General features: G+C 34.1%; 1 protein-coding gene across 3 annotated transcripts in view; it reads right to left on the reverse strand.

Moving 5' to 3' along the window:
• The window catches only part of LOC138323327 (uncharacterized), a 60,927-nt gene that overhangs the window by 6,557 nt on the left and 39,187 nt on the right, over positions 1-15,183 (reverse strand). Inside the window, exons 1-3 of one of the 3 annotated variants that reach the window (XM_069267864.1) lie at positions 14,029-14,262; positions 13,412-13,689; positions 2,459-2,573 (exon numbers count right to left, since the gene is read on the reverse strand). In XM_069267864.1, the coding sequence (XP_069123965.1) occupies positions 2,459-2,573; positions 13,412-13,617 (321 nt within the window). In that variant the 5' untranslated portion in view covers positions 13,618-13,689; positions 14,029-14,262. The other 2 variants (XM_069267865.1, XM_069267863.1) reach the window with 2 other exon arrangements.

Consider the following 15,183-nt stretch of genomic DNA (forward strand, 5'->3'; position numbering starts at 1 on the left):
TTATACAGAAATAAAACTAGATATCAAAGTAGTGTATTGATACCCTCACCCAATAACAAAATAGTAACACAAAGTTAAAAAGGAGGAACAAATTGATAAATGTTTATAGAAAGGTGAGAAAGCTGTTTATTAAAATTTACCTCACACATTCTACAAATCAAGGTCAAATCGGAATCAAGTCACATTCACAAATGATAATGGAATAAGGAAAAGTCAATGTTAACAGACACTGATACCATTAAAATACTGAGTTTAATGATGTCCCTTTCAACCATACAGTATTACTGATTATTATACAACAGTCGAGATATACCCGAAACAGTGTCTATTAAAAATATTTATACAACAGATTTTACTCTGTCAAAGTGTACCCTTCAATGTAAAAAAAATACGTTAAATTCTTATAGTACTTTTTAACTTTGTAATATACCATTAAAATTTATTCAATTTTAAAAAATATGCAAAAGTCTAAATGCATTTTAAAATAACTTTGTAACATTCAATTCGAAAAGGGAAACTTGTCGCAAAATGAAAGATTAACTCGTTACCCCCATCTTGGTTTAGGAAGAACCGATAATCAAGTTCTACAAAACGTTTCTGCGTGCATGACGTCTCCAGCAAAGAGCAATATTATCATACCCATACACTGGGGACCAACACAAAATGTTTATTAGTTCATAGGGTTCTTATACTATCTAGCAACCATACAAAATGCAGCTATATAAAATCATTAGATCCAATGACGTTAATTGTCACAGGGACCTGGCACGAAAATTTTAAACAACAGTATACATATATACGAGTTCATACTCTTGATACTATAATATATATATATATATATATGTAAACTGTTGGTTAAAAATTTTCGTGCCAGGTCCTGTGTTAATAGTCAATTAGGTATCCATGATTATGGGCAGAAGAACCTTGCCACGTTTTTGTCATTAGGACCATAACCAAGAATCCATTTACCTCATGCATATGTAACTTTGTTTATTCGGTTCACACGTGATACAAACATGGCTAAATTTTCAACGAATACGTATTTGAATATAACGGTTGGTTATGTAAAAGTCACAAATGAAGACCATGTCCTGTCTAGGGAATTATGGGGAAACTGACACCGAAATGATATACATATACTCTTGTCTAGTTGTCAAAGTTACTGTAGTCATGATTTGCACTGCTTAATGTTTTGTCATGGTAATCATTGATAGCGTTTTCAAGTTTTGAAATATTCTGTCTTTATGTTAAGTTCCAATAATCAATACGCCATAGACGAAAACTTTATAAATCATTCTTAATTCGATTGCGTCATACAAGTATCTATCGAAAGGAGAGCGGCACTGGAATGAGGGTACATCAATCAATGTCAACGTTACCAATACTGTTACATATTAGACAGCAGGAATCCACAACCTTCAGAAACCACAAGCAGCCACACATAGGACACATTATAAATAACTACCAACAGGATATCAGAGACCATAGCCATCCTAGTGGACACCAGTTTAAAACAAAGTATTAGTGTCAGTAGGAGAGTAGACACATTACCTTCCATGACTATCAATTGTATATATTATCTGAAATAATTAGATAATCATATAACTTATATAGTTTAACTTCGTTAATACGAATACGTATAACTGTCTATCTTATTCGAAATTATTCATGGATATTGATATAGGATAATTGCCGAGGTCTTTCTTTCAGCTTCAAGATACCTATGCGTACAGACCGAATCATTGGTCTCTTTTGAATTTCGTTTTACTGAGAGCACATATGAATAAAAAGATAAAAGTGGCTCCTTTAAAGAGACGGATGAAAAATCAAATCATGAAATTACTGTCCAACAAGCGTCTGTTTTGGCAGAGAAGATACACGTGTGATGTTCTCTGTAGGTAAACCCAGACAAACTCATATTAATTAGTAAATGTGACCTTTACATATGGCGAAAAAATTGGAGAAAATATCCAGATCACATCAAAATATCTCCTTTCGGATCGCATGTAGGCGTATCGATTGGACAAAAAGTCCTGTTGAATGTTGAAGCAATGTATACAGTCACCTTCTGTCTGTGCTGAGATTGTTAACCACACTACGAATGGAATACTGTTTTTTTGCTGGGTTTTATCATCTATTGACTTTTCAAAAATAACAAATGCTGTTATTAGTTGATACAATACTGAACGAGACAAGAATATCCCAAGAGTTCTTACAAAATTCACAATAGAATGTATAGCGAAATCTGTCTGCATTGTGTACTGTACGGCAAAGAATATCGGTGTGTCCATTAGTTCATGGTCCGATTAATAGTGATTTCTAGATATCTTTTTGAACCCCTGAAACCATTATTTAAGTCTTCGACTTAAAGAACGTTTTTCGAACTATTTAGACCAAACAAAAACATGGAGAATGAAGCCATAAGTAATGTGATATTGTGTGTTTTGTGACGACTTACAGAATGACGCGGCTGGGCCATGGTTGAAAACCCATAGCAGAAGTAGTAGAGGAACGCAGCGATCAGCACAATGACCCCGAGAGCACATGCAGCAGGCCCAATGACGGTGTACATACTGGAAAATACAAAAGCTATATAAAGATACAGAACAATTAACTACGTTAAATAGACAGATTAAGACAAATACAAAAGATATATCGCTGATACATTTCTAATAAAAATGTCAATCATCGAGTAAAACATGCGTAGTAAAACCGATACTGCAGTACATTCAAGTCACCAAGTCTTATGTAGCTCGATTTAGATTATTGCTTATTTAAGCCTCACACTTAAAAATGAAACAAAAGACACCTCATATCACCAATTATCAATAAGCTCGATTTTATTTTTAAGTTTTGATATTCTCGACATGATATTCTTACATGATGATTTTTGTAATGTGTACATAGAGACAATATAATTTTGTAATTTATGTAAGAGAATTAAGAAACATTTTTGGCAATTCCTCACCAAACTGGCGTTACAATGCGAATGTTAAACATTACGAATGTCTAACCCCTTTTGATTGTTTGGATAAGTTATCTTTAACTGTGTGGAATTATATTCAATATCGTGATTTTGCATGTTGACTAGTCGATTAATATAGACAGCTTCATTCATGTATGCGATATCCCTACATTACATACTCCATAATTTATCAAGTCAGATAACTTTCTTTTCTTTTCACATTCAGTCTATAATTCTTTGCCTTGTGGATAACATTTTTTTAAATTTTAACGATAGACGCGACATTTTCATTTTTCTGAGGTGGAAAGTTTATATACCTATTAGATACACTAAGTGACATCAAAAGTGCAACCCAACGTAACAGGATTTATTACAAAACGAGGTTAATTATCGTAGGAATAGTGTGTTATAGCTGTAAAACAGGTAATACAAATCACCATTCATATATTTATTCTTCATTTTTTATTATTCATGTATTTCTTCACAAAGCTATAACAACAGTTTCTTTTGAAACTAGAAAACTGACCACTCGTTGCATACTAACATGTTCTGTGGTTAGACAGCATGTGTCAGTATAGTCTACATGTCTAAATACAGTTTGTGTATTATGTTGATGATTAAACCAAGAAAAGACAATATGACACTGTGAGGAAACAGAGAACCATGATATATTTATCATTTTTATATGATATAATACATCTAAAATATAACAGCATGTCAAAATCGTCAACTAATCTTTGTTTTATTTTCTATATCTATGAGTATCTACAGTCATGTCAAACCGACATATTTTTTTAGAAAATATAGCTAATTTTCTCCTTGGCGCCGTAGCTTATTGACAGAATGGTCTGACCAGATATTTTATTTTGACGCCTACAAGCAACCGCCGTCTGACGTAACGGCCTAAACGTGCTACTGGCCACTTTACATACTCAATATTGACTATCACAGGGCGATAGGGCATATCAATTATAACATTACTAAGCTCTGGACGACAAAGATACATTAAAATTGCCAGACAATGTTCTTTAATGTACATAGAATATTTTTCTCCGTTATGGATATCTCCCACGGTCATCGGCACAACATAAAAAAACATATATCAGGTTTCGGGGAGTCCATTTCTACCTGGATATACGCGTGAGTCAGACTTAAGTATATCGAGATTAATGATCACTAGGTAGTAGCATGTGTCCTTTGTTTGCATTCACATGCATTTTACACAGATCAGATTTACTAATACAAAGGCCAATGTTAAGTGGCTAATGGCTAGTGGATACGTATATAAAGCGATAGCACGCGCCACTGGAAAATCTTGGCGTATATCGCATGTTTACCAAGGATAATGTTGGAGCGGTACCATGCCGCTAATGGAGGTATACCATTTTATGTAATATCGAGAAGAATCTTGTCACGTTTCTGTCTTGGTCAATATAGAAGGACATGTTCCTAAGGGACTACGAATGAAGGACTGATCTGCCTTATAAGCGGCCATATGCATTCGCATTCCTTTTTGCGTTTGGCCTCTGGGACCATGTTATGACTTTTAGGAACAGTTACCAGTCTCGGGATGATATAGGCATATATTTCATAAATGGTTTGACCTCTTTAATTAAGCTTTACAAAATGGATGTGACGTCTGAACGAATTTACACAAAAACAATGAATAATAAACATGACATGAGTTTTGCCACTCACAAGTTATATGTCTCTGTCATTCAACTCGGTGTTACAAATGGTCTTTGGTACATAGCTGTAGAATGTGTCCCTGCTGTATAGACCCCTGTCTTAGTTATAGGAAATGATAGTATCGCAGAACTAACACAGGTATGCCAGAATAATCCATAGGCAATACCGAAAACAACACAGAATTTTGATTTTAATATATATGTATATCTTTATATAATTAATAGCTTTATTGACATTGTGTCATTCATCTACATAGAATGATGTTGTCCAGCACAGGCTCCTTATGGATCATCTTTGCTGGACTCACAATATTATTTAGTTACATATTATGATTATGGTCACTTCCTAACTGGTATTCTCCTTATAGTTATTGTATTTAATTTCCTGATTGTTACAGTGATCTGTTTTTGAAAGTATCCAATGTTTAAGATGTCACGACATCTAACTTTTTGAAATTACTATTTTGCCTATGAGATATTCTCTTGCAGTCTGGCCTGAAATATAACCTAACGTCTTGTAGTAAATAAAAGACTCACAGATCAACTAGACACAGTTTCGAATCTCAGTAATAAATGTTTATTGGATTCTTTAACTACGAAGCATCCATAAAAACAGAATGATAAATTTTGATAACAAAATTCTATTTTGTATGACTTATACGGTTACTATGTTTATCATTCAACATTTTTTTCTTTTTTTCCCACTAAAACATCATCAGTACTTCTTTGGAACTTTGGCACCATTCCGTTTTCTGTCATATGCAAAATATACATTGCACACTTCAAGATTCTGCTGAGTTATTTCCGTTTCTAACTTCTAAATTTAGGGTTTTATTTTGGAACATTCTAGAACTCGCAACTGATCGAAGGATGTAGAAAGGTGCAGAAGGGAAGAAATACACAAGGTTTACGTATCTGTACGACAACACGTGATCCTAATACGAATAATGTAACATAATTGTGTCGGAATAAAAATATCCTGGAGATCATGACATGTTTAGATAGTCATGTGTATTGTACAGTGACACCAATGAAGCTCCATGTATTAGTTATCTCACATGAAACCATATCATAACACATTTTAAGTAAAAAAAAACCTCCATACTCGTCTAAGGTAATATGTCATTCTAGGCTACTGAGCTTAAATTCACATGATAACCCACCCATTGTAAATTTATTTAAAATCAATTTGATACTAGCATGAACACATGCTAAACTAATGACGAAATCCGTCTGTCAGTATATTTAATTCAAAAACAGAAATCTCGTTTGATTCCATTTATTCCATGTCCTGGTATTACAACCTCTGAACGGCATTTATCGAAGCACGTAAAACGTATAATTACCGTGACATCATTACTTTACCACTATACCTGTATAGAGTTCTGTCAGACATTACCGTTTCCAGCAGAATTAATCACCACCAGCTAATTAAATCCCTGTGGGGCTCGGTGATGCTGTCGTTATGTTCTTGGTGCACCGATTACATGTCAGTGACATCTCAATCAGAAAAGTTTCTGCAGGCCTGTAATTTCCAGTGATATTAATCTGCCAGGCTAATATGCAGTTGTCCTCACAGAAAACTGTTGAAAATCCCCCCAAGCTTTTTTTTCCTTGACCCAATATTTCAATTCCCAGTAGCTTGTGATCAGACGTGATGAAATTCCACAAGAAAAACTTCGGTAGTATGTTTCAGTGATATAGCACTTTGTGTTACAGTACTATGATAGGCCTATCACATGGATACAATCACTTTAGCAACAATTAGAGGAACGCATTAAGTAACGAAGCATAGATTGTAAACCATTTGTTATATCAATTTGTTCATGATCCTATAATTTTAATCGAAAAGTGTATGAAGGCTAAAACGTTATCTTATTGAAATTCGGCTGAATTTTCACTCGAATTATAAAATGACCGTTTTCATTTCCCTAAAACTGCATCATAATGTTCATAATGTTCGTCATTATACTTTATGCATTGTGTTCTAAAGTGAAAGGAATGAAATAGGTTCGAAGGTCATCTTGCTCATTCAAAAGGATCTTAAAATGTAAAATGACGACATATTGAACATTACACTAGTTTCCAAGGCGTTATATCCCAACAAATAAAAACGTTCGCTATTCTATATATGTTATTATTCAACTCGACACAATCTTATTATGATGTGTAATTCATGTTTTACAAAGTTTCCAGTCTGGGGGTGAAAGCAACACGTTACTAATTTACATCATCAAAGTTACGGTGACATTCTTTTCCGTCTCAAACAACCGATATGATACGAATGAATTTATGTTTTACTTTATATATCTTTCGTATATTCGTAGATACAAACCTCGCCATAACAACATACTGCAGCAAATGGCATTTTCGTTGGTACCTTCTTTTAGTGGTTTGGAGTTTTTATCGCATTCCGTTGGTAGAAATATTCACGAGTAGCAAAAGAAACAATGATTTTAATGATATGTTAATAATTATTTTTATTTTTTTTTATTCGTGGTGTCATAGCAACACTGAAAACAGCCAATAATTCTTGTTATACAGAATCTGGCGGTAAATGTGACTTATCATGTGTGCTGCAAATGTGAAATGTGTGCTGCAAATGTGAAACTTTTGCACCGAAGGAATGTCTGGAAAAGTGATGAGGTATCAATAATATCATACAATAATATACAATGCTATATACATGTATTGTTGAAATGGATTGTCCTATGACAGAGTTATTGTTAAAAATTCACGGTTGTCGAAGCATCCGACTGACCACCAATGTTGTTACATTTTCAAGCAACCCTCTTAACGGTTCTGTTGATATCCGAGCACACAATGTCATTAAAATGCAAAACTGAAAGCAATGTTGCAAATTTGTCTCGATAAAACACAATTCATTTAACACCTAATAGTTCTTATCATGTAACGGATGTTCTAAGCACGTAACAGATATGTCCAAGATAAGGGATAACGTGTTCTTATCACACGGGCCACGCGCTCTCATAATAATGTTGATAACGTTTAGCTAAACACTGCAGGTTCGCATTCTGCGTTTATCAAATCAGTCAACTTGGTAATATAAACCAAAATATTCAACATAATTAAAAAAGAACCCAATCAGGTTTTTAAAGATTAAACATCAAAATGCGAGTATCTGATAACTACTCCAGGTATTCCAAGCAATATTGATATACATTCTCGAGACACTCTGACCCTGACACCAGACTTAATTAGACGTTATGACAGATAGATGTCCTATACGAGACATCTATATACCAATATCTTCCTTATTTTGATACACAGTCAGTGAGACCGACAAAGATACTCTTCTCTATCATCTTGATCTTGATTAAATGATATTTAATTTTTGGTGGATTTGGGACCAACTTGATACCACTTTGATAGCTCTAGGTGTGACGGAAATAGCAGTCAGTGTAGAAATAAAAAGAAAACCCTTTATCGTTAATCTTATATAATTTTAAAACAAAGTGTTATTGTTCCATTAAAAAACAGCCATATTTTTTATTGTAAAAATGTATATTTCTATGTCCAAGATTTACAAACATGAAGAAAATTTGCCATTATTGCACGATATACCATTATTGTATAATGAACCATTATTGTACAATGAACCATTATAGTACAATGTACCATTACTGTACAGTGTACCATTATTGTACAATGTACCATTACTGTACAATTACTGTACAATGTACCATTATTGTACAATGAACCATTATTGTACAATGTACCATTATTGTACAATGTAGCATTACTGTACAATGTACCGTTATTGTAAAATGTACCATTTATGTACAATGTAGCATTACTGTACAATGTACCATTATTGTAAAATGTACTATTACTGAACAATGTACTATCAATGTACAATGTACCATTATTGTACAATGTACTATTATTGTACAATTTACTATTACAGTACAACGTACAATTACTGTACAATGTACTATTACTGTACAATGTACCAATACTGTACAATATACATTATTGTACAATGTACCAATACTGTACAATGTACTTTTATTGTACAATGTACTATTACTGTACAAGGTACCATTACTGTATAATTTACCATTATTGTATAATGTACTATAATTGTACAAGGTAAATTTTTGTACAATGTACCAATATTGTAAAATGTATCATTATTGTACAATGTACCATTATTGTACAATGTACTGTTACTGTAAAATGTACCATTAATGTAACACAGATCATTGGAACATGACTTATGGGGATCATGATGCCAAACAGTCAGAATGGAGACAGTAACACTTACAGATAAATGGGGTGCGCCTTTCTATCTAGCTATGTGGTGAAATATAGATATTTCAGGAATAACAAGATCTCCTAGGCTTGATATTACATTATCTTTCATATCCAATCCAATTATTCAATTTTCAAATGTTGTCTCTCGCCACTTTGCCTATAGGGTTTTAGCTTGGGAATGATACCAATCGACGGCTAGCCGCTGTAGCTGTTACAGCCGTGGTATTAGTGGAGAGTCCACAAGGAAATCTACGTCGACACCTACATAAGACTACTCATCAGTCAGTTTTCAGTTGATATTAAGCTCATCAATCAACTTCGACTGAACCACTTCTCTTCATGCTGTATGGATTGTGCTTTGAACAGTACTTTGCATCAGTTTAAATCAATCAAATTTACAGTCATATTGTTTGCATTGAAGTTGATTCAGGAGCAGGCCTCGACAAGCTGACGTGAAAACACCAACAATTCATATTCCAAACCGTTTTACCACATTCAACATTAAAGAAGTTAAAAGGAGGCAAAAGAAATAAAATAACCACTCAGAATGAATTAAGAGTCATAGCAACGACTGGCTTAAATTAGTGTTCAATGTCTAATCAACGCATAGAGAATGACAGCCAGACCAAGCGACTCATCTAATATTAGGTCTTTGATTTGAGCCTTCTCGTTGTTTAAGTCGTTAAGGATTTTCACCTTATTTTCCCCGTGAACATTGAATAAAGGTCATGATTATTCGATTTTAAGAATATGATAACGCTTCATCCCAGCATACCACTGACACGATATAAGGTCTCAGGACATTATGATTGTTGGTAAGAAGCCCTTTATGGTTTTCACCATGATTATGAACCAAATTAAAAGTCATCCAGATAATGTAAACTACTCCTTACGATGTGTTTTATTCACACATAAACAATTGGCCAAAGTATTAATTTTTTCACATTTTTTGTTATTTCTATTTCTTCTTCATTTCAGTACATGTGCATTTTATAACATTTTATTTTACGTAGTGTACATCAGAAACATTGGGTTTTATTTTTCAAAACATATTAGATATCATCTAAGTAAATGTTGCTAATTATGATAATATTTCAGATGCCTTAGTCACACTATATTACAATTATAAAAATGAAGTAAAGGTTTTAACTCAATTCAAATAAGGTGATATGTCAATATTATTAAGAGAAATGACAAAACAAAGTTGGCTACTACATGTACGCTTATATGTAATTTGCATGGACTAGTTTGTGACAGACGCATTTACATTCATGCCAAAACCTGTTTCTAACTATACATTTTATTATATAGTGAAAAGAAAAAGGAAATGACATTTTGGTCATTTTGTTTTAATCTATATTAACCTTAGTATGTTACAATTCTGACCTTAATAAGAATATTTTTTTTTGTTTAACAGACCAAGACGAAATGACACGGTCTCTTGCCATAAATGGAACATATTTACATACTACCTTCGTAGACATTATTTCCTTATACTACTGGGCGAATTAAGCACGCGTATCTCGTCATGAATATTTCAGTTTAAAATCCCACAGACGTCACACTTGTGTTGTCACATGGTGCTACATACCATTATACAAGTAAGATGAAGTTTATGTCGGTGATATTATCAGAATGTTTACATATCTCTGGGGATACACTGCCCTTTATATCATACATAGATCTTGTATGTGCGCTTTGAATGTGTTATATGACACAAGAAGATAAGTCTTGTTCCATAAAGCACATCCTCTTCGTTACGCCTTATGACCGTTGTTGTCGTAAATGTACGTTTATCATTAGAATGGAGTGCAGGTGGAAGAAGGAGGTTGGCCTTTGCTTCAAAAGAGCTTCGTCAATAGCACCCACAATACTATTGTGTGCCATAGATCAAGCAGATGAGCAAGTGTTTGATTGTAAGCGTTTTTCTCTTATGTTTTAATAGATACAAGCGAATGATATTGTAAACATATGAACACATGTTAGTTGAGTCAGTGGACGTGCTACGGATGCAAGGCTAAATTGAATTACAGACTTGAGAGGACATTGGTTCCATAAATTTCAAACGTCACAATCCACGTCCAACTCGCCATTAGCATATTCTAACAACATATGTATGTTGTTTGTTTGGAATCCGAAATCATCTGTCAAAAGTCACTGTTATACGTGTGCAGCGTAAAGTACTCAGTATGCAAAAAACAATGATCTAAACGTAGATAATGCTGTGCTTTATCATCATTAAAAGTGTTTTGTAAAATACTAACACACTAGAATTTGAATTTCATAGTCAGATGACTACATATATTAGATATAGAGATGAGGTGGGGATTAGGAGTGCAACAATTTTTAGTGCAATAAGACATGTAGCATCGCCATGTTACAGTCGTATAACATGATAGAATGAACTAAAGAGCGACTATATTTACGAAATTATTTTTTATCTCTTTTCTTCTGGTAACTATATTTTCCTCCTGTCGCTCATGATGCTGAAATAAGACGTGTTGTCGTATTTCTTTGTAAGAAGAATTTGTTGTTGTGATTTTAGTGAAAACGTTTCACAACAGCTGATGTAGAGTATTCGGTTTGTTTTGGTTTTCCTATTTTCAGAGTGCGATAGGTTAATAGCTTAGAATACCCTACAAGGTATAAATGAACAACTCGTAGCAAAGTGAGTCCTTTGCAGTGCTTACTAAAATAAGAAATAAGAACAAAATGTATCGTTACATACATAGTCAAATGGTCTTTCAGGCGGATTCCTTTTTTAGATAGATGCGTTATCTGTTCAAGACACTGCAGATGCATTCAAAAGAAAACTTCCTATGAACATTATGGGATGTAATCACGTTGTTTACGGTGTTCTGTTGTTTATATTCTGAGGTTCTTATCTGTCAGCTAATCCTAATGATATATCGGCTTTAGTATGGTTTCAAACTGATCGAAAATTCTCAACGATAGATACTTGAAAAACAACCAAGATAAATAACACCATTTTTTTTTTAAATTTAATTTAACCAAAAAATCTCAGAAAGTGTGATTGATACTGCTGCGTACGAGTATTGCATTATTTTTTGTATAAATTACGTTTCCGACTATGCGTGACTAACGCTATTAGTTAAGTACGCCTGCATACCGTCCGTTATCATGTTCGTATTGTCTGTCAATTTTCAATAAATTTGTTCTGGTTTCCTGAAAAATGCCATTATTTAATGATATAGTCCAATACAAAATGTTAAAATGCATTTTACACGACATCATTCTACCGCAAGGGATAAGTTATGAGGATGAGGATGTTACAAGAAAATATGTAAAGTGTACAAATTACTGTTTTACGTAGTACTCTCTGCCCAGTTAAAATCTGTCTCGGACATTCAAAATTGGGAGAAAATATATAACGTCAAACGTATCATTATGGCAATTACAGTTTAGTAGATTGGGAATAACAGAATATGTCACAGAAAAGTATCAAAAGTTGTTTAGTGTCATTATAAATACTTAGAAAATACTGTGTGACAGTATTTTACTTACCGTGTTTTATATTTTATTATTCACATTTTGTTTAAAATTACATATAAATAAATCAAAGACACGAATGTTATTATAAAAATGAATATTTTTTCTATGGTTAGAGCAACCAGACAATGTCATATTTATTCCTAATAATCCGGAATATATCGATTGGTTCCTTTACTATGTGTGCTTCCGGTGCAACTACGCTAACTTAATTCTCTAATGAATCAACACAATGTCCATCTCTTATAAAAATTGGCAAATATATGTTCTGTCATATTGTAATACTAGGGGGAATTGCAATTCCTAGTTTGCAGAAATTAATTGATAATCAGTCATATTCGCGGGGAGCATGGAAGGACAAGGAGAAATATTAAATTGTAGCGTAACAATAATTGAGTATGCAATCAAGCCAATAAATCGGATGTGTTAATTAGTAAATGTCCTCAGCACAACAACTGTTTTACGGAGTACAACCAAAGCATTACGTCATGACATTGCCGATGGTGCGGACATTCTAAGAGGAGTTTAAGATATGAAAAAAACCATGTGACAATATTTTGCTTCAACAATAAATGAACATAAAACAGACGCAACATATCGATAACCTACTATATTATTCGGATAGTCAACTTTTTATAATTTCAGCTTGTTTTCTAAGGACCAGTGAAGTAATGTTAGAAGCACGACTATATTTGTGCTTTTGTTGATGCCTTTCATTTAACAATGCTTATACCAATAGTATTCTATACAGGATAACCATAATACTTGATAATTGCATTTTAGCGGTTATATGAAAAAAACGCTAGTAACAGTGAACAATGAATAGTGGTGTATTGAATTGTATCAAAATATAATCCATATTTTTAAATTTTGACAGAATGACAAAAGAAACTGACCGAAGTCACGCAAAATTGCCTTTCGAAATCCTCGCCAAAAACAAACTATATTGAAAAAAACAAGAACTACTCACACTTTCTTTTCTGGTGTATCTTTTTCCGTGCCGCCTTCATTTTCCACACCTAGAATTGTAAGTATTAATCCAGGAATGAACAAGGCGCCACCTACAAACACCATCAACATCACTCGACGTAAAGAAAATTGTGGCGCCCGTAGGCGTATACGGCGGGCATTCTGCTTCCGGCTCCGCACCACACTGGCATACACTGCGGGACGCATGGTGGTTTATTATCACTTGTTCATCTATCTGTCCCACTTCCTGTTCGGTCCATGCCCTAGTGCAGCAATATCCTGGAAATAAAACAAAATATTATAAGGTATTGCTCTAAGACATATCCATCAAGTAGTGTTGTGACAGAATCCTCGTCAAAAACAATGCCGATGTAACAAAAACAATTTCAAAACAAAACACGTATGTGCTTCTTAAAAGTGTTTCTGTCGAGGTTTCATACCTAATATGTTATAATATGCGGCGATTTTTTTTAACTAACGCTAAGTACAAGTGCATCGAACACAAGAAATGGTCCCCACACGTGTAGATGAACGAATTTGTCTATCGTCATACACTAGTCTTTATCAAGCCTGGTCAAAACAGGACCATTAAAAGGTACATTCAACAATAAAACGTACTGTGGATTCGTTTGTACTGTTATTGACATGCGGTCCGCTTGGTGGAACATCCCAGTCGTGATCACATTATCAAACAATGCATTCTGCATCCACTTTCACATTTACTTCATTCTTTCTTTTGCAGTGGTGAACAAACAAACATTCGGTTTCTGTTCAAGTGGAAAAGAGCCTTGTAGATTTTCTTAAATGAAAAATATTGATAATCACGAGCGGCGGACAGATGCCGTCAAACTGTATTGACATATGTAGATAAATCCAGTATACTGGATTAGTGAACACTGACAGCCACGCCACCCGCACGATCAGCATCCGTAGACGCGACAGGTGAAAACCCGGGGATATATAGGTTCGAGATCGTGATGACTAGGTAAGATAATCACATCTAGAACGCCAGCTAGTTAATGACGGGAAAACGGGATACTGCTGCTGACTAGCCTGTCAACGATCAAGATAACCTCGTTTCTACCCGAATGATAACACCAACCGTTCGTTGAAATAATAAACTTTTGTTAGTAAGATGAGGCTCTCAACAATTCACCTTGCCGTGTATTGTAGTTTTGTATTTACAGTGTCTTACTAATCATGGAACCAACATCAAAACTAGTAATTGTCTGCAGACGATTTCATCTGTGGTCGTTAGAGCCGCCATTACAAAGAACAACAAATAAAACTGGCATTCGGGCGTGAATGATAAACAGAACCGTACAGTCATCTATATTGGTAGTGTGTTATAGTACCGTCACCTATATAGTTAATATGTTACAGTATAGAATACAGTAATACAGGGTCATACAGCCATCTACATTGGTTTATAGTGGGTTACAGTACAGAATGCATTTTGCTGCCCAACACAGAATAATAGAGTGTACGGTCATACAGACTTTTATATTGGTATTGTGGTATTTTACAGTAATCATAGTTTTACAACATCGTACATCGTTAATTAGTTAGTATGATACAGTACATACTAATAAAGAGTAATACAGTTAGCTATATTGGAAATATGTTAGCCTACAAAATGTCTGTACTTACCACCCTGTTGCATGAAAAAGGCGACTAAATTTGTGACCTTATATTGTTCTCCTTTTCCTAACGAAATGTTCATCCTTGACACTGCTTAACTTTTGGCCTTGTACAATGTTTTCGCCCCTGCGA

Source organism: Argopecten irradians, chromosome 5, assembly GCF_041381155.1.
Source record: "Argopecten irradians isolate NY chromosome 5, Ai_NY, whole genome shotgun sequence".
NCBI classification, from domain to species: domain Eukaryota; kingdom Metazoa; phylum Mollusca; class Bivalvia; order Pectinida; family Pectinidae; genus Argopecten; species Argopecten irradians.